This window comes from Notechis scutatus, chromosome 1, assembly GCF_049901735.1.
Source record: "Notechis scutatus isolate UNSWTSFEM ecotype Mainland chromosome 1, rNotScu1.2, whole genome shotgun sequence".
Classification (NCBI taxonomy): Eukaryota; Metazoa; Chordata; class Lepidosauria; order Squamata; family Elapidae; genus Notechis; species Notechis scutatus.
This window is the reverse complement of record NC_142009.1, coordinates 301,518,046-301,539,334: the sequence shown is the minus strand read 5'-3', so window position 1 is coordinate 301,539,334 and position 21,289 is coordinate 301,518,046. Positions and strand designations below refer to the sequence as shown.

The 21,289-nt window shown below is 36.5% G+C and overlaps 1 protein-coding gene across 14 annotated transcripts in view; it reads right to left on the bottom strand.

The window, feature by feature from the left end:
- The window catches only part of UNC79 (unc-79 subunit of NALCN channel complex), a 134,955-nt gene that overhangs the window by 9,888 nt on the left and 103,778 nt on the right, over positions 1-21,289 (bottom strand). For 8 of the 14 annotated variants that reach the window (XM_087952097.1, XM_087952102.1, XM_087952107.1 and 5 more), the window contains 7 exons: positions 19,044-19,148; positions 13,215-13,292; positions 10,414-10,503; positions 6,476-6,651; positions 4,766-4,952; positions 3,834-4,031; positions 2,358-2,456 (listed from right to left, as the gene is read on the bottom strand). In XM_087952097.1, the coding sequence (XP_087808223.1) occupies positions 2,358-2,456; positions 3,834-4,031; positions 4,766-4,952; positions 6,476-6,651; positions 10,414-10,503; positions 13,215-13,292; positions 19,044-19,148 (933 nt within the window). The remainder of the gene's footprint in view (positions 1-2,357; positions 2,457-3,833; positions 4,032-4,765; positions 4,953-6,475; positions 6,652-10,413; positions 10,504-13,214; positions 13,293-19,043; positions 19,149-21,289) is intronic. The other 6 variants (XM_087952099.1, XM_087952100.1, XM_087952106.1 and 3 more) reach the window with 3 other exon arrangements.

The following is a 21,289-nucleotide window of genomic DNA, read 5'->3' as shown; positions in this document are numbered from 1 at the left end:
TTGAAAGGCATCACATAAGTGTGTTCATGTGGAAATATTGAAAAATAGTAATGCAGCTATTTTTGAAGCTGTGTCTATGAATCCAACAAAGTTCTAGAATCCCATTCATGGATATATGAAATGTACCTATTTAATGTTTCCACATGAACTGTTTGCTTATATAATCACTTAAAATATGTATTTGTGAGCAAATGCTTCTTATCTTGAATTTAAAAAGCATGCAATGACATGTCAGCTTGCATCCTTAAGTAGATGCACATTATCTTTGATTCTCATCTTCCTAGAAATAAAGCACTATTTTGTATGTTCTTCCAACCAAAACATTGGGAACCAAATACATGTGCAGAGATGCTTTTTAAAATTCTCTCTGTCACTTTTACAGATTTCAAGGTATATACACAATGCCATTGTTTTTACTCTCCCAAGCCCTAGGAAGCCAATTCAGATTTGTTCCATACAGTCAACTTTCCAATCTTAGTAGTTTCTACGAGTGAGCAATTGGGGGTGGGGTAGAAGAATATTCCCACTTTTTTATCCATAGGGTGATTTGTATGAAATTACTGAAGTGACTATAGATGAGGCTAAAAGCTGCCACAGCACTATATACTGCCACATGTCCCCCATCTGCAAACAATAAGACTAAATAAAGTCTTTGAGATGGTTTAAAAGAAGGGAGAACCTGGGTGGCCTGAGATCTTACAATCAAACACTGAGCAGCCCTCTAGCTTTGTGGACCTCCAGCATCTTAAGCCAACTCTTCAGAAGGAGAGCAGTATAATGGCAGCATCTAAGAGTAACCAGGGACCAGAGAAACAACCATTAAGCACTGTTCTGATCACCACTATAGAACACCTGCCTTTGACTTGTGAGTGAAACATACTAGATTTTACATGCCATGAAACTCCCATCAGATGCTATTAGCTTGAAATGGAAAACATTAATTTCTTTAACACTAGTACAGCTAGGGATGCCGTCAGCTTTTGTCATGAACTGGAAATGTGATAAGAATGATGTCTTAAGAACCTAGCACAAAAAAAGACATCACCAGGACATCTTCCTTTATACTGTGATTAGGTGTAAGTGGGTAAAAGACCACAGGGCTTTCTCTAGAAAGGGAAATGGCTTAAAGCAATATTATTCTTCCAAAATGTAAGCCAGAAGGGAGGTACAAGTGGTAAGCCGTGCCAAACCTTTTATTCCTTCCTGCAGCATTCCTGAGAACGTTTTCCAATATACCGTAATAGTCCAAATACAAAACATCCTTTATCCATTGGCAACATGCTGTTTTGTATAATGTAATTCTTTTTCTCCAAAATTATTAGAACAAAACCATAAAGGAACCAGTAATCACATGCTGTCCCTCTTATTAATAATTACATCCATTTTGGACATCACTATAGCCAAGTTATATAACTGAAAAATATTTTAACAGCTGCATTTAATTACTGGAATCTTTTTTTTAATTCCTGAAAAGTTATATGTGAAGCTTCTCTCTACAGCACTTTATACTCCATCAAACATTGCTTTAGAACAGTGGTCGCCGACCAGTGGGCCGAGGACCACTGGTGGTCCGCAGAGAAATATCACCCCCAAAGCACCCCCCAAAGTAATTAATCCAGGCTGTGCAGAAACACAAGGCTGCACCACCCACATGGCCCGCGGGAACACAAGGCTTTCATCACTTGCATTGCAAACAACACAAGGTAGTGAGGGGAGGAGGGAAAGGGCGGAGGGGGAGAACGTGCCTCGCCTGGCCACCAGGTTGCTTCTTTCCACTTTTTTCTTCTTCTGCTTTTGGCTGGAAAGCAGCAGAAGTCTTTCTTTCTCTCCCCCAAACTCTGCCAGAAATGAGTCTTTGGGATCCTGCTCCAAGAGGCTACGCTGGCACGACAAGTCTCACAAAGTCTCATTTCTGGCAGAGTTTGGGATAGAGAAAGAAAGACTTCTGCTGCTTCTACTGCTTTCTTTGCATGAAGCCAAAAGTCTCAGTCTCTCTCTCTCCCTCTCTCTCTCCCCCCCCCCTGAGAACGGAGCTGAAGACGGTATCCTGCGATCCCAAGTAAAGAATAATCAATTGATAGGAAAATGGAGTGAGGAATTTTCCTGCAGACTTTTTGGAGGATTTTCTCAGGGTCTCTGGTCCACCTGGGATTTAAAATTATGAGGTAGTGGTCCCTGAGGTCCAAAAGGTTGCGACCCCTGCTTTAGAAAGCCCATAAATCTTCAAAAGCCTTTTTTTTAAATAAAAAAAACAATGCATAGGAGTGCTTGGAAGACCAGGAAGCACATATGACAAACCCTCTGTATTTCAGCCATTTTAAAAAGTTTCCTGCCTCCCCCCCCAAGGGCTGACCTACCTTGACAAAAATGGTGGAATTACATTCTTGCAAAGCCTCCATTAAACTGATCACATGGAGACACACCATTTCTACCATCTGGGATAAAAGAGAGACATACTGCAATAAAATGAATGAGCAGTATAATAATATCATGAAAGCAAAAAATAAATGGTTCATACTATTACTCTAACTTGATTAACATTTTTAGATAAACAGGGAGAGATTGAGATTTCACATTAAATAATTAAAATGCAAATTTAAGTTTACCTTTAATAAGAGGTATCATATCTCTATAATACTTCTTCAGAATTACATTCTACAGTAAATGTAACAAAATGATGCACCGTGCCTTCCAACTTCTGCATAACAGATGCCCTTATAATATTACTAACAAAGTTACTTTCTTTCTGAACTGTGTTCTTCATTACTTGGAAGGACCAGTTAATTACATTTCAAAACACTGCAGGCAGACACAGTGGAAATATTTGAAATTTAAATCAGTCCCATTGGCAGTCTAACAGGATTTATATATTAGGCATTTCTCATGCCATGGGTTTGACAAGCGATCGCTTCTAGATTAAATGGAATGAAGCACATACGCATTGGTGACCATGTCCTTTTCTATCTTCCATTGTAAATTTCTACCCAATCATGGTGGTATTTATCTACAACTCATTATGTTCACATAAGGATTTTGTAGGTAAGATACACTTTGTCACATGCTGTATTTATATGAAGTATTGTGCAAGCATCGTTAGTAATATAGCATAAATGTGAACCTGCAAAAGAATCTATAATAATAGACCAGCTATAGCAGAAGCAGGCTAACTTTCCCTTTTAGCCATGCTTCCTCATATTTAAACTGTCTACCTAAAAACAAAATCTATAAAGCTAGAGGATCTAAAGGACCCTCCCTTTCTTTTGTTTAATTCAGGGGTGTCAAGCTTGCATCACATGACAACAACGTGATGTATCACGACTTTTTTCCCCTTCACTAAACTGGGAGTGGGCATGGCCAGCTCATGACACATCCAGTCCATGGGCCACGAGTTTGACACCCGTGGTTTAATTGAATAGCATTGCTGAGGCAGAGAGAGAAAGAGTGGGAGGGAGAGGGAGGGAGGGAGAGAGAGATCATAATTATTAAAAACAATAAAGAATAAGTGCACATAACTTCAAGTCCTTTGAGGATCACATCAAGCTTTGGATGTCATTCCAAAATTGGCTATAATCAGGACATAATGGGACAATTTAAAGTACTAATTTTTTTCTATAAGCTCTCCTTCCCCCAAATGAAAAAAATGCTTCACTTTTTTAAATTCTTGATTAAAACAACCAGGTCTTATACCAGGTTAGATATTTGAGCTGAGTTTTAACAAGTTATGTTAAACAATATCTAGCCAATATGAAGATGTCTATGAGTATGAACTGTGCACTTCTGCAAATTTATTTCTGTGCATGTACATGTAGTTGGGATCATTATATCTGACTCACCACCTTGTTATGTGCCATCAGCTGGAGGATGCTTGGTGTTACTCGGCTCCAAAATTCCAGAGCTGTGAGGATTGCTGTAAAACTAAATTCATTTTGATTTTGGACTGTGGGAGCAACTGCAGCTTGTTCACAATATACTGTCCACAGCTGAGCAAATATAAAGGCATGGAAGAGAGAACACATATGCAAGACAGATGTCTGCGGGAAGAAAAATAAGGAAAACAAAGTCTTTGTTTTGCTTGAAAAAACACTTTAAGGAATGTGTATCTTGTCTTTCAGAATATAACAGCATAACAATTCATTGTTCTAGTAGATACACACACATACACATAATCTGAAATTATAATGAATCTGTCAAGAATTTTCTGAAACTCTCTTTCCTGTCAGAGGAGTGATATGACATTCATACTTAAATTACTAGTTTATATTCATGCACTGAAACAAGGCAAAGAAATAAACAAGCTTGAAAACTACATGTTGGAAAAATAAATAGTAGAAAAATTCTCATTAATGAGGGAATACCACAGCTTTTGTTAATTTTGACAGTAATTATGCAACCTTAAAAATAGAGGTTCCAAAGAAAAAAGCTGAGTAATTTGCTAAGTGAACTTGAGATTGGTCAGGTTTACTATAAATATTTTTCATATACTTAATCATCTCACCATCTGTCACTATAAAAATTACATTTTGATGGCAACTTCTAGAACAGGGGTGTCAAACTGGTGGCCCATGGGCTGGATGTGTCACATGCAGGCCACGCCCACCCCAGCCCTGCGAGGGGGGGAAAGTTGGGAAATGTCATGTGATGGCAACATGACAGCACGAGTTTGACACCCATGTTCTAGAAGGATTTTAGGATCATGCTCAAGACTTTACATTTATTTTGTTTAGTGGTATATTATAAAGTGATCATCATCCTGCAAATCTCTTACCTTGGATTGCTCCGGAAACCCAATCAGGATGACAATTAAATGATCGGCAACATGGGAACCTGCATCCAATGGAATGGGCATACAAACTGAAGGGGAATTTGGACAGACAACATTATGTGTCAGAGACCCCAACAGTAGCCAAGAGAGCAGTCGAATATGAGACACACATTCAATGAATTCTTTGGGCCTGTAAAGAAAGAACATATATTTTGGTTTCAAGTTTATCAAATATACGTATTATTTGAAAAGCATACATACTAAGAATACCATTCTAGATAATCAATTTATGACTAATATACCATTATTACTATTCTAATGTAGATGTCTGCCCTTGGGATTGATGACTATCCTAGGAATATCATCTTTTGTTGAAAAGACATGGCAAGAAATTGAAGTAAAAATTGACAATTAAACAAAAATCTTAAAACAGCACAGAGAAAAACATAACACATCCAAGGCCAATCTCTGCCTGCCAATAGCTCAAACAACAGGGGTTATCTAGCATCTTGGCACAATCCCTGTAGGAAAAATAAAATTTTAAGCACCTTATGTAATGTCATGAGGTTCAAAATCATCCTAATTCTTTTGGGGGTGGGTGGGAAATGCTGTTTCATAAGGCATACCCTGCGACAGAGAAAGTATATTTCTGGCGTCTCATATAACTATGTTATTCAAAATAAGGCATGCCCACCTTGTAGGATCTTGTGGGATGGGTGGAATTAATTAGCCCATCCCAAATAACTTGGATGCCATCCATTAAAACTTTATAGGTAATAATCAACACCTTAAATTACATTGGAAGATTCCTGGAAGCCAATGCAGTTTACAAGGAATGGGATTATATGCATGTACATGTCAGGTCTGCTGCTGGGACTCTGCCATTCCGATGAAGATGAGGGGAAGAGGTTATTGGGGTTGCATTCTCTGCATGCTTCCGCTTTTGCTGTAACTGCATGGGATTTAGGGAGCGGGGCTATCTTGAAGACAGATGGGCTTCCTCCCAGCTGATTCTAGCCTGACACCAAGGTCACTACAATCTGGGGATGAACTGCTATCCAACTAATGCTTTGGAGTTCTCAAAACACCTAGGCAGCATTGGACTGGTGAAAGGCAGTGGGGTTTGAATTGGGAAGAATAGCTTAACGCTTTGTGCAGATTCTGATTCAAATTCAGCCTGACTTCAGATTCAACCTGACTTCTTTGCAACCATTTTCTCTCAGTAAAAGTTCCTTTTGATAACTAATTGTTTCAAGAGTAGCTGAGGCAGGTCCTTACATTACCGTAGTGTATCCATTAACTTCTGGCACCACCACATTCTAGAATCATCATAGCTGCTGAGTGATCTTCAAGAGCAGCCCCAGGTTAGTATGCTGCTTAAGTAGAATTCCCACTTTTGACCTTCTTGGATAATGATATGATAGCTTAGCAATGTTAGGATTCCACCACCACCACCCGCAATTATCTGCAGGAGAATCAGTTATTCTAGTAGTCAAACCATAATACTTTGTCACTAAGTAGTTTCTCATGTACAGTATATATCTTCCATTTTGATATATAAATTGTAATGATAACACCTGTTGGATCCATGGTTTTAATGATAAGAATATGTCTATACCAGTCATGAATGTGCAAAGTTTCCTCTTTGGCCCACCATTTGGTGACCTATTTCAAGTTTGTATTTTTAATCTAGTCATGACCAAGGCTTTTTACCCTTGTTGCATTGCCGATGGAGGATGATACAGCCAAGGCAAGTAACGAACCACAGCCTTGTTATCCCGGTGGTTGCCACGTGAGATTTCCATTGCAGCAATCTGTGCTAAGCCCACTTTTAGATGTCCACCAAAAGTATCTTCATGCAATGGCTGGGAACATGTTTTCATGTGACTCTGTAATGGAAAGGCAGGTTGTTTAGATCAGAGGTCTCCAACCTTGGCCACTTTAAGACTTGTGGACTTCAACTTCCTCTGGGAGTTGAAGTCCACAAGTCTTAAAGTGGCCAAGGTTGGAGACCCTGGTTTAGATAGTAAAGTTATTTTAAAGGCTACAGAACTTGCACAATTCAATTGAAAATACACTATTTATTTACATAAAATTTCCCCAACCTTAGGTCTTCCAGTAATGTTGGGAGCTGCAATTCTCAGAATTGCATCAGAAAACGGTTTATATTAAAGGTGAATAGCTCTTTATCTTTAAATATAGAGCTATTATGATGATAAATCTTGGGAAATCCATTTACAAATTACTATCACGTAATTAAGCTGGCAGCTAACTTTGCTTACCTTTTTGTCCTCATTATATATTTCAATAAGAATGATTTCATCATTTTTTCCCGTTACTAAACTGCTCAAGTTACTTAAGCCATTAGAAAAATAACTCTGAAAATCCTCATCTCACTTCTTCCCTCAGTGGATCTGCTCACATTCACTTCATTTCCCATTCATTTATTCCTATTATGAATTGCTCGTGTTCAGGATGCATAAAGTTGAAAGGACAGTTAAAATTCCTGTCGCTGTACGATGGCCATAACTGAAGTTATCTGGGAGTTTGTTCTTCCCATTTTTTAACATTTTAAAATCATTTAAAGGTCACTCCAAGTAATATATCAGTTTAGAAGTAATATTCATTTTATACCATTTAGCTTTCACAACATACCCAGTGGCCTCTATAACAATATATTTATATTGGTTTTATGTGAGATGCAATACTTGATATTATTTATTAAGCTTTTATGGCACTATAATCTGCTATTTTCAGCAGTTTACACAATATACAATATAACAATATAAATAATGATCATGAATCCTTAAAAAGAACAAAATTAATAGAACAAGGAAAAAATTAAAAGGAAATTGATCGCATAGTACTTAAGCTTGGAGGAGCCCTCCAAAATAACATTAGTGTTAATATTTTTCTGACAACATGAGGCCAGACTAATTTTCATGGGAAGCTATTCCAAAGCACTGGTGTTGCTACAGAGAAACATTGCTTTCTAAATTCAGTTCCTCTCACCTCTTGGAAGCACAGGACTATAAAAAATTTTGCCCTGAAAGATCTAGCTGGATCAGAAAATTCTGGTGGCAGAAGGGGGTCCTGCAGGTACCCAAGCGACAAGCAATAAAGGGGTATGTGAAAACCTAGAGCTATATCTAGAAATAGACTCAAGCTGCTCCTATGATATCAAAATGGAGATGCATCCATATTTATGATCTGACCACATTCATTCTTCTCTGTTCCCTCTGCAAAACAAAGTTTTGTGGATTCATGACTGGAACCAGCAAAGATGAAATGCTAAAAATCTTAGACCTCCAGACTTTGAAATTATAAGCTGAAGATGGCTTGCTAAAAGATAACTGCAGTGGAATGAAGAGCCAGTGAGTAGTTTGGCTCTTTGTAGTTTCCTCTCTGGACAAGAAAAGATCTTAAGTTTGCCCACAAGTGCTCCATATATTGCTTCTTATGAGTAGGCCTCAAGACAGTAGTCTCCGGTGGGAGATAAGAGAATAGCCATTTTATTCAAACCACAGCTGACACCTTTAAGGACAAAGGGTCCTTTTTAAAACATTGTCAAAAATTGCTTGTTAACTGCTTTTCAGCTATTAGGAACTTTCGGATCACAGATTATACAGCATCATATGAGTTCCTTTCAATCCTTAGCAAAATAAATTTTAAATGTAAGTTTAAGAACTTCTTTTTTTAATAAATAGCAAAAGAGTGATTAAAACTTTGATTTTAGAAAGTTACAAACAGACTAAATAAATACAAAATAAGATAGGAATCCTTCCTGTGGGAAAAGTGTTTGCTTTAAATTCTTAAAAAACAGAACATGATAGCATGGGGCTTTGTAGATTGGATAATAGAAGAAACTAGAAGGAATAAAAATTACAATTAAAGGAGAAGAACATTTACTGGTAAAGAATGGAGCAAAATATTTTAACATTGGACATATTGAAAGATATTTTTAAACAATGGATGCAGAAGTTGATTTTTAAAGTTTTTACCTCCATTTGACTGCGTTTAAAAGCTGTTATGGAAGAGGAACAAGTTTTACAAGACTGAGACTATACTGAAAATAGACTTGAAAATAAGCTACATGAATGATACGGAAAAATATGATATATAAAAGAACTGACTAATGTCTTAACAATTAGAAAAGATAAACAAAGAGGGTGTGTTGGATAATTTTTTTTTAATTTAAGTTTTTATTGTTTTTTAAAAACAAACATAAACAAACAAAACATAAAAACATCAAGCCATCTTCCATATGTATACATACAGTGTGCCGGTTGGTTTACAAATTGTTTTGTGCTTCCATTTCGTAGTCTTCAATTACAATTACATTGCATGTAATCTCATATTTTCAATCAAAAATTACATACCTTAGTATCATTATTAATCAATCATTTGACTATACTTTTATTCATTCATGTTTTACAAGATAATCATAATTTACTTAGTTTGTTTTATAACAGTTCATATTATCATCCCAAATCTATCCTAAAATCATTTTGTAGATATAATAAGAAAGAAGTACATCTTATGAGGGGGCGGAGCTGGCGTCGCGACGATACGGCATGCGATCTTGGAGGTCTGAGATCGCTGCCAATATCTTTGCTCCTGGACGGTCCAAGTGGATCTAAACCGTCCCGAAGAGACGGTGAATGTAAAGAGTGCATCCTGTTGATCCCAGGGATACCGCAAAGTCCCTGGTAGATCCAGGAGAAGCTCTTTTTGCCAGTGGCAAAGAGGCAGCCATTAAAGCTGCTGAAGTTGGGACAGCTTCGAAACGAAAGAGAACGAAAGAGAAAGTGTGCCGGTTTGGTGTTGGATAATTTTCATATATTGGATTTACAGAAATGCTTATTAAGGTTCTGAAGCTTTTTGGGAGAAGAGATAAAGTAAAAAAAAAATAGCCAAGTTTTAAGACATTAATTGAAGGGACTAAAGAGTAAGAAAAGGGCTAGAATATAAAGTTGGCTTGTTTGATCAAGGGTAAAATAGATATATTTGGTAACTTGTGATGGATTTTTGCTGATCAGTACTGAAATGATGAGGTTTTAAGAATTTGTTTATAGATAAGAGATAGGATATGCAAAGAAGTGATCATTTGCTGTATTTTTAAGAGAAAGTGATACGTTATTGATATTTGTTGTAATGAAGCAGGTTTCATTTCTTTATATTTCTTTTCTTTATTGTAATTTTGTCTTTCTTTTCTATTTTTTCTATTTTCTGTTTTTTTCTACACTTCTTTTATTTCTGTATTAGTTTTTTATCATTCAAGTTGTAATTCTTAATAAAATTATCATTAAAAAATTACCTACAGAGGTAATTGTCTAATCCTGAAAAAAAAACTATGTTTGATAATAGATAAATTTCCATGGCAGGTATCAAAATGCTCCTATCTCCATCAGAGGAGGCTGCTAGAAAGGTTATATAATTCAGAATGGAATAGTGGAATTCACAAGAAGAAACATTACAAGAAGAAACTTCAGCAACCATAAAACTAACACAGTTTCTGTTTTATTTGATATGCTCATTTTTATTTTAGATTTTTCACAAACATGATACTAAAATATTCCTCATTAAATAGATAATATAGAATTTCATAAAAATGAAATAAAGTGACATTGAGCTGATTTTTCTAAACTCACCTTTAATTTGGTTAACGTATGCATGTCAGCAATAAAATCCAAAACTTCACCAATGTACTGCCTCATGCATTCCATGGCTGCTGTTCCATACTAAAATTTGAACACAAATACTTCACTTTACCCCAAAGCACACTAACATAAAACACCAGCCCAACACCCAATGGAACTCTGTTGACCTTAAACCAGATGGTCAACTTCCTCCATTTCATTCAAAAAATCATATAACGCTTCTGGGAAATGATCATATCACAATGGAAAGACACAAAACACATAGTTTCTGATAGCCCAATCTACCAGAATCAGGGGTACAGTGCAATTATCTAGGTTAGACCATTAGGTTAGACCAGTAAGACGGACTTTCCCGGTTTGATACTTCTCACAATCAAATACTCAACTTAAGAAACTATGTGCTTTGGGCTGGCTCAGCGAAGAGCTTTATGAAGAAGGCTCAAAATCTAAAGATCCCAGGAGTTTGATGGAGGGAAGTGATATCATTAAACTGGCATTAAAGCAACATAGGCTTTGTTGTGTTAAGGGCTTTGAAAGGCAACTTCAGTTCTAATGTAACAGGCAGTCATATGATTCAAACTAGTTTCCTAAAACCTGTTGCTAAATATATTTACATGGAAAGTTACATTTGTCTCTCTCCCCCTCCCTCTTTCTCATATGTCAGATATCAACAGAGAGTAATCTCATTCCCTGATATCAAGCAACCCCAGGATTTCTGAAAGGGAATTGTCACACCTGGTCTAGAATGTAAAATGACAACACCGATTCCTAAATGAAGTCATTACATGTTCATATGCTAACCAGTACCTCCTGTCCAAAGTTGCCTATATGGAATTTTAGGGGAAAGAGTGACAGAGCCTGGGAGTGGGGAATGAAGTCAAAAAAGGAATCAGCCCAGCTCTACATTGGCACAAGCGGACTTAGTCCAACTTATCTTGAATCCTTAACTAGTGCCCAAATAGTGCTAATTAATTGACTAGATTTGTGTGCATAGGCATGAGCAATAAATAATTTTAAATATTAATTAAAACTTAACATGAGGTCCTGGTCTTTTGCATCTGAGAAGAATGTGGATATACAAAAAAACCAATAAACGTGACTGTAAGTCACCCAGAGTTACCCTGAGGAAAGATGGGCAGCCTACAAATTTTTATAAATAAATAAGTTAAGGGTTATAAACATGTATAATATCCGATTAATCTTAAAAGGAATATTGCTCACTTAAGAATAATTCATAGAGCACTAAATAATTCCGCTGATTGTAGTAAGAATAAAATCAAGCTACCATTAGCCTTGGGTTATGTAAATTACATGGTCATAAAGTGCAATGCTGCATAACTGCACTGCTTAGTGACAGCAGTTCCAGCCATCCCAGTTGCCATTATTAAATGAGGACCATGTGGGATATTAAGCAAGAACCTCACATGACTGCACTTCCAACTTCCTACCAAATTCCCCATTGACTTTATTTGTGGAAAATCAGCAGGGAACATAAGAAATCACAATCACATTACTGTGGGGGTGATGGCTGGAATGCCAAGGATCAGTCATGAGTACCATTTATTCAGTGGCATTGTAATTCTCAATGGTCACTAACAGAGCTGTTGTAACCTGAGGACCACTTGTATTGTATTTTTAATAAGAAAGTTGGCAGTAAAGGGAAAAAAACAAATTAGAAGGGACCTAATAAATTTTGCAATAATTCAAGATAATTAATGTATGGCGGACATGTATTACACCTATTCAACAAGCAGCAGTTTCAATTTACAAAACTCAGTTGGAGATTAGCTGTTGAAAGTTGGAAGCAGAAAATAAGGAAGCAACAATAGGAGTTCCACTGACCCAAGTGCTTCTCACTTCTCTGTATAAAATTTAAAATCTACATGAAGGTGAATGACACCACTTTTTGTCTTCTCCACTGTTCTGCATATCAGTTTACTTGACAGAACAACGAACAGTAAAAATAAGGTCACTGAGAGTCCTGTCAAACTATTCTCCATCTTCCAGTGAGTTTGGATGAAGAATTCCATACACTGCTTCTGTCAAGCTGAACAATTTGATGCTAAAAGAAATTGGGCATTGCCCCCTTGAATACAAATGATTCTATGCCTATACAAATGATTCTTCTTTATTTCATTCTGCTTCTCTACCTTGTATCAAATACATTGATTAAAATTAGAATAAGCACATTCTGTTACATTGCTACCTTTCTACCAGATGCTTCAGTTCGTTACAACTCAAAGATCACATCACTTGGAAAATAATATTAGTCATGTGAACCGTGGAAGTTTGAAAGGTTTGGAATTTCCTTTTGCAAACGGATTCACCCTTAATCTCATTGTCAGAATTCCTCAGCCAGCACTTCCATGGCGGCATATTGATTGGAAATTCTAGAAGTGGTACTTCCACCAGAACTGAAGGGTATCAGTTGGGGAAGTCTTTAGAAATCCATGCTCTTCTACAACACATACTATATCTAAATGGAGAGCCATCACATGAACAAAAATAGATTTCTACTTCATCAGGTTAAAACAATCACCGATGCTTATTGAAATAAGTGGGGATTCTTTAAGCCATAATCTAACACTTTTGGCAAAAGCTAGACAACAAATAATCAGCCTTAAATTGTAATGCTAATTAGCAAGCTACATTTTTGTCAGATTTATTCCATGGATGTAATCCAGTATACAAACTGATAATTTTCAATGACTGCCGCAGAGGAAAAATGTAACGTCTATATCTGGCTCTGTATAAAATTGGAGTGCAGGAAAGTGGGGCTTTTAAACACTTACTCCAGGGAGAGAAGCAATCATTTGCTTGTGTAAGATCATTGATTCAGCTAGCTTTGTCCCAGCATCTGCGCAAACAAACTAATGAGAAATAAAAGGCAAAATGCAGTTATCAGTTATCATTTTGCTGATATTTGCAGTTAAATTTGCAGAACACAAATGGCTAAACCCTGAATGGGAATGATGTCAGTTATTCAGATTCAAACTATATAAAAATTACCATGTATTATTTTTCCCAGTTCCACATCCACAAATTTAACATTTTTCATTCAGCCCCATTACACAGACATCTAATTCTGTTGCCGTTGTGTGAATTATAGTTGTAAGCAATGTGGGTTTTCATTTCAGAGCAAAATATTTGAAATTTCTTGTCCATTTTCATGTGTTTTTTCTTACTAAGGGCTTCTGATGTTTTTCTACACTCATTCAAATTAGAAGTAACATTGTATTATTGAAGACAATCTATATACTACTAAAACTCTTATTGTCGTGATCTTTACTTGGACAGAACAGTGCTTCACAGGGCAACAATTTTGAACCAAGATACCTCAAATAGGCTGACTTACAGAATGTGTCCAAAATCTGGGATCTATGACTCCCAAAGATATGAAATTGTGGCTTCTTCAGTGCTATAGGTTGCTGCTCCACTGCTGTTGCAGCCATATGGTCTTCAATTTCAACATTCTGTGCCAATTTCCCAGCTAATCTTGGTATCCCTCATTCCAGGGGTGGGATTCTACCAGTTCACACCTATTCGCTAGAACCGGTTGTTAACATTCTAAGCAGTTTGGAGAACTGGTTGTTAGAAGAAATTACTGGCCTAATCCTGTAAGGAAGGCAGGAAGGAAACATTCTGGTGTTGCCTACAGAGACTGCCTCTCCATTAACCCTTATTACATTCTTGGCAGGACTGTCTCAGGAACTTCTCTGGAGTTTTTCCCCCCTCCTTTGCTGGTACTTTGCTTGTGTGGAGTGACCAGTCAAAGTTACAATGGCACTGAAAAATGTGACTTATGACCATTTTTCACACTTACGACTGTTGCAGAAACCCCACAGTCATGAGAGGCCAGGCGAGGAGATGCGTGCCTCAATGTGAGTGATGTTGAATTGGCCAATAACATGACCACCAAGCCATGGAAAGAGGAAGAATTGTGTGAAATGTATCGATTTTCTGACAGAAATGTCTTAAGGAATAATTGTCCTAAAATATGTGTAGTAATAAATGTTGCTAGAATATGGTATTAATTAAAATGCTACGATATTTCAGAATGATGCTGGCGGTGATGGTAAACACTTGCCAGTGAGTACAACTATTTTGTGAATGGACAAAGATGAAAGAATTGTAACTTTTCTCAATGAGTTCATGTACAATATCACTGAAGCATATATTTGCTCCTTTTTTTGCCTTGTCACAAGTCAGTAATTAAATTAAACTAAATCTTTTTCAAGATCATTTAAATGTGAACAGGCAACACCTACCATGCTTCTGTAAAAAAGCAATGTCCTTTGGTATTAACATTTTTTCCTAATGCTATCACTCTCCTTTCAGGAAGCAGGTAGATTTCTGCCTCACATCATAAGGAAAAGAAACAGACAAATGCTTCATATGTGTGCCTCATCACTTCAATGTGCCTCATCACTACCCATATCAACTGCTTCCAAGGCATCGAGACATCACAGGCAATAGATTTAATGCTAGAGATATAAAGGAAATCCACACAACAATTGAGCAAAAAAGAGATGAATGTGTGCTGTGCTTCTTCCTGGAAATCTGTTGTCTGAGATAAAAGTCGACAAAGGCTTCAGAGATAAGTGGATGGGTGGTGGCCCGGGAGACCATTCAGTGCACATTTGAGAAAAGAGAGAAAAATTCTAGCAGTGAAATTGAATCCAGAGGTTCAATTCTGAAATAGGTAGGGCGATAAAGTGAGGGTGTACGTCAAAGTTTCAAGTTGCATTAAGCCTCACATGGCGTCTCTCTCTCTCTTGCTATTTTCCCATTACTAAATGTTGCTAAATGTCTGGAAGGCATCATGTTAGGGAACTCTATCCTAGAGAGTAAAATACAGATCTGATATAAAAACAATGACACACTGGAAAGTACTGAGAAAAGACATTACATACGATGAAAGATCTGGAGAATGTGACAGCTATAGAAAGATAGAATGAGATGTGTATAATTAGTACTGAGAAGAGATAATTAGGAAATTATGATAGCCATTTTTAAATTGTTGAAGAGTATGCTGTCACATAAATAGTACACCACTTTTGTTTTCTGTTGCAGCAGACAGCAGAACTCAAATAAATAGGTTTAAATTACAAAAATTACAAAAGAAAGAAAGAAAGATTAGGTAGGAGGAGTTTAGATGGTATCTAGCCAGCTGCTGCTGTGGGAATGGATTGCTTTTACCATCACCAGTTTGGGCTAGATGACTTTCTGTAATATTTCTCAATTTGACATTAATCTTTCTCTTGACCATCCATAGATAATGTTCATGTAGTCACCGAATCTCAATTAGCAAAGTGAGAAAAGATATAGCTTTGAAATACTAGAGAGATATTATGATCAGCATTTTTGGTTTACATCTTCATATAGAAGCACGAACAGCTTTCTTGGAAAAACCAACTTCCTTATCCTAAACTTAGTCATATTTACTTGCAGGGTATCTTCCTCCCTTCTTCAATTTGGGAAACTAACTTATAAATAAGAATTTGCCTCCACGTGTTTTTATTTAGCAAGACACAATATGTAACCTTTAGTATAATGTTGTGAATCGATAACAGAAAATTGACAAGACTGGTTACCTTGCCAATTTACTTTTTTGATTTATAGCCCACCTCTCCTCACGAGCTCATCTGACAAGAAAGAAGATAGATTTGAACTTAAAGTTTCTTTTTACAAATGTACAAATTAAGAACAAAGAACCTAAGAGAAGCTTTGCTAATCCAACATTTTATGCCTCACAATAAATATATTCAGGAATCTCGTAAACAATAGCAGAGTGGGCAGGGTGAGTAGTTGTTCCTTAGCAGTTGGTATTTAAGTATGCTGCCTAACAATCAATAGCCTAATATTTAATGAATTTGAGTCTCCTTGAAAAAGAACTTGCTTGGGGGGGATTAAGTTCATTGCTTAATTAATAGAAATGGATGTTCTTCCATTCTTTTTGCCATCATCAGTGTGCCATTTCCATCTCTTTTTGTCATCACTGACTATTTACCATAGATTCTGTTTCTATGTTTAATAACTCTTGGCTGTATTGTGGGGGACATTCATGTTGCTTAGAGTTAAAATTGCAAGACAGTAGATTTGAACTGATTGTAAATCTTGACTTGTGAAGACAGATCATAACCCCAAATTCTGTACAATTGCACTGTTTTGTCTTCATACAAAACAGTATAAGTTTTCTTCAACAAATGTGTCAATCTAAAAAATCTCAAAGAGTTCCATCCCAAAACATGTATTGAGGGCTGTCTATACCTGGTAAACAAGGCCCTACTGATTTCCATCTTCTTTCCTTGGGGGCCAAGAATTCATGGAATAAAAGAACTGAACAGATATCACTTATTCAAAGAAAATTGTTTTACGTTTTAAAATACAACCACTTGTCAGTGGTCTACTGCAGAATGAGTGCTCCAGCACTTAATTATATCAGAACAAGAACCATCTGAAACAGAAGGAACCAAGATGGCCCATGGCATGATGCACAGCCACACGCAGCCCTTAGAACAAATACAACAGAAGAAGATACCACACACAGCAAGTTTTTGTTTTTAATAGAATATCCTTAGCAATTATCTGAATCTTTCCAGCTTTTCCTAAAAAGCAAAAATAATAATAATAATTAATAAATTAATGTTAATTTTTATACAAATATGTTGATATTTTTGTTAATATTGACTAATCCGTATCAATATAGTTTTTCATTGGTATGGATGTGAGTTCGTGGTATAACAATGAATTCCAGTTCTCTGTTCCATGCCTCCTATATTCCTCAGGGTGCAAAACTGTTTAGTCCATGAACAAACTGTTTTGAAGAATGCTGGAATATTCTGTTACCTCTTTGGACCATCCTAAACTTCCTTCTAGTTTAGTTCCAACATAGGAAAACCTATTTGCCAGTATCATTTGTTTTAAATGCATCCTTGCTTCTGAGAAAGAGTAACTTAAGATAAGAATACTATATGTATAAGCCAGGTGCTTCAAATAGGGACAAAAAGAGGCTGTCAATCATGAGGAATGATGGGTGACCCTAGGAGCAAATCTGCAGAGCTCGGCATTTTGCCATGGGCCATCCTGGTCACTTCTGTTTCAGCTGATTGTCATTTTGACACGGTTAAATGCCAGTGATTGCCAGAGCAGTCACTCTGCGTTCGAGGTCAGTAACTGCCGGTTGCTATATATAAAAATGTAAAACCATTTGACTTGAATAAGTGACATCTGCTATGTTCTTCCACTCAAGTCCTTGTAACGTGAATCCTTTAACCTTAAAGAAGAACTGTTGAGATGAGTAGGGTCTTGTTTACCAAACATGAAGAGCTCTCAGTTAATCTTTTGGAATGGAGCTTTTTCTATTCAGATTACCCACCTGTTGAAGAAAACCTGTACCATTTGATATGTAGCTGCAGAACTTGGGGATACAATCTGTGTTCACAATTTCAGATTTCCAATTAGGGCAATTATTCTACTGTCCTACACTACCGCTTCTTACAGTCTAGAAAGATTATTATTGTGTCTGACCCTATTTATTATGGCTGACCCTATTTGTAAAATATATGAGAAACCTGTGGTTTTTTTTCTTCCTAAAGAAGAAAATAGTTTAAAAACCCTAGAACCATTTACATTATACTTTAGACTCTCTGACAGTAACTTCTAAACAATACAAGTCGGGCAAAAAGGTATAAATAAAGTGTAATTGTGAAATATTTCAGTATTTATTAGATGCCTGTCTAGATTTATGTCTTTAAGAATAACGCACTTCAGATTTGATTTAGGAAACAAATAATTTTTACTTCTGCTAGTACAGTCAGCTTGGGAAAAAAGATGAAGGGGAGTTATGGTTCTGTACCTGCCAAATTGAGTAGTGCCTCAACCACATAATCCTTAGTTTGATCCAGGAAAAATATTCCTAAATTTTATTCGATGCTGTTACATAGCAATGAGAGATTCTGGGTTCACGGCCATCACATTCAGTTTCTTCTAGTGCACTGGAAATGCTCACTCTTCAGTGTTACTTTATTTTTACATAAATAAACAAACTGAGTGGGGAAAGATAAGATTTAAAAGCTGTCTTCATTTCTTGTCTACTTTGCAAAAGATATTTTCAACCATTGATGCTAATACTTGCACTTCACTAATATTTTCCTCTTCTGTTACACAAATCAGAATAGCTGGCGTTAGGAGTATCATGCGTGTTTTAATTAAAAAGTGATGATAAAGAACTCTAAATGAAAAGTTTTATTATATCGTCCTTGGAGATTATCCCATTTGAAAATTGCTTGGTATTTGTTCCAGCTGAGAATTTAAAACATGAGAGATCACCAAGAACAAATATACAGGATAAGGAAATACAGTGGACATATAGCCATAAATTTAACAGTCTTAAACTGACACAAAGATAAAATACTTCACAGCATGAAATATTTTGCAGAAAGGTGAATTTGGCTGCCTCAAGTAGCACAATTTTGTAAGATGGATAACAGCATGTGACGGTATTTCAATAGTGTGGCATTTTTTTTTCAAGCATTTAACCCTACCTCTAACCTTTCAAACAGTGAAGAGAAAAAGGACAAAAATTTTCACTGCAAAACTATTACAATATTTGTTTGTACCTGGACCAAGAGCAGCAGATTGGTGTCTGGCAAAGGCGACTTTAACTTCAAAGCTTGCAGTAACTCTAAGATGACACTGCGGGATAAGTAGAATTTATCCCTTTCCTAAAATAAAGGAAATTAGTGTTAATCATACTTTTAGTTTCATAAAAGTGTGTGTGTGTGTGTTGACAGTTATTTCTCCCCATATTTTCCTGCATATACATGGTGTACCCAAAAATCAAGGCTCGTAGATAATTCATTATATAAATTACGTTAAATGTTTGAACTGGTAGCTATTTTCTTCTAAACTCTTCTTAATGGCAGATGATCTTCCTTACTGATGAATGCTCTTTAAACACACCTATGTATAGTAACATGCTTGCAAATTTTAATGTAATGGACTCCTTTAGATCATCTACTATTGGACTGTGGCACCTGACTTGTGCTACACTCTGTCATGTATCTGCTGTCTGCATGGATGTGTATATATTCATATTTATGTGCTTGTTTGCATATACCCTATGTAGATGTTTGGCTATTGAATATCCTCTGCTTCCCCCCACTTCCTATTACTTCTGTGACAACTGCTATTCTGTTCTAAAAACCCCACAAGTGTCCAGATCAAATGTAGGGAAGGAGGGACAGAGGGGCTGCAGATAGAAACAGCCACTGGTGGAAACAGCCTCTCACTTCCCTGAGTGAAAACATCATTGTAGAGGAGTTTCAATCCTTAGAATTTAGGATCTCAACTACAGAATATGAATGAAGATATTAACTCAAAGGAGTATTGAAAAAAAAAAAAAGGTGGATTCTGAGTGTCATACCTAGATTGTAAAGCATCCAACAGTATTTTGGCTTTGCCAGGTAGTTTCCTATAAATTTTTTGGTTGCATTTGCAGCATATTGGCCAAAGTGTGCCAAAACTAATAGGTATGTCTATACAGCAGAGAATGCTTCAAGTTGCATATCCTCTCCCTATTTTACTAACTAGTATTAAACAGCACTTGGCAATAGCATTTATACTTATACGTCGCTTCATAGTGCTCTGCAGCAGTCTCTGAGTGTTTTACAACATCAGCATATTACCCCGAGCAATCTTTGTCCTCATTTTACTGACCTCAGAAGAATGTAAGGCTGAGTCAATCTTGAGCCGGTCAAGATGGAATTGCTGGCAGTCAGCAGAGTTAGCCTGCAATACTGCATTTTAACCAATGCACCACCACAGTTGAATCAAATATTCAGTTGATTTAAGCCATTATGGTGAAGGTCAATATATATGGACACTACTGGTGGGAACTGTGGCAGTGTGGCATATAGAAGAGGATACCATAGAATGTAAGAGGAAAAAATGGCAAAGAACACAAATTAATGAGAAGAATGAAAGAAAGAAAAAATAGTTATGTGTTTGTGAAACTAAGAGAAACAAGAAAGATGTGATAGAACCTTGGATGGATGGATCGATGAATGAACTGATGAATGAATGAATGAATGATGCAGTCAGTGAGTGTATTCTAGAATGTGAAGGTAGGAATGTGAAGGATTTAATTATGAATGGAAAGTATGTCCATTAAAAGTATGTCAGAAAATATAAATTGGTGACATATAGATTTATTGTAGACTTCAATGAAAGTAGGAATCCATGGGGTATTGACAGTTACATGTTTCACTCCAGTGAACACAAATTATGGAAGAGCCAGGAATGAATTTGGGGGGAAAGTGTGCAAAATACTGAATGAATGTGATCCAAGGGAAAAATATTTTGTTATATGACATAAATGGATGGTTAAGAATGGGACACGAGAGTACAGAAAAAGTAGTGAGGCTCTACTGAGGCACAGAATAAATGGGAATGGTGACTGATGAGCATCAGTGTAGAGAAAGTGCTTTTTTTACAAGCATAAATCTTTTCATACAGAGGCATGGAAAAGGAACGAATCAAAAAGCACATTGAATCTGGTTGTTGTTTTTTAAATAAAAAATGACAAAATTAGTGGTGGGCAATGAGATGCTCTGAATCCACCACGTTTGGTAACATCAAGAGTGGATCATGGAAAAAATGCACATGGAATTAAAAAGAAAAGAAATAAGAAAAAGAAAAGAAACTAACTGAAAGCAAAATAATTGTAGGAAGAGAGAACATAAGGGCTGTTCAGCAAAGTTCATAAAAGCAAACCCTTCCAGGGAAATCTATTTTTTTCTGGGTATGTCTGCGAGTCTGTGTATACACATGCACATGTGCATGTGTGTATCTATTTCTATCATCT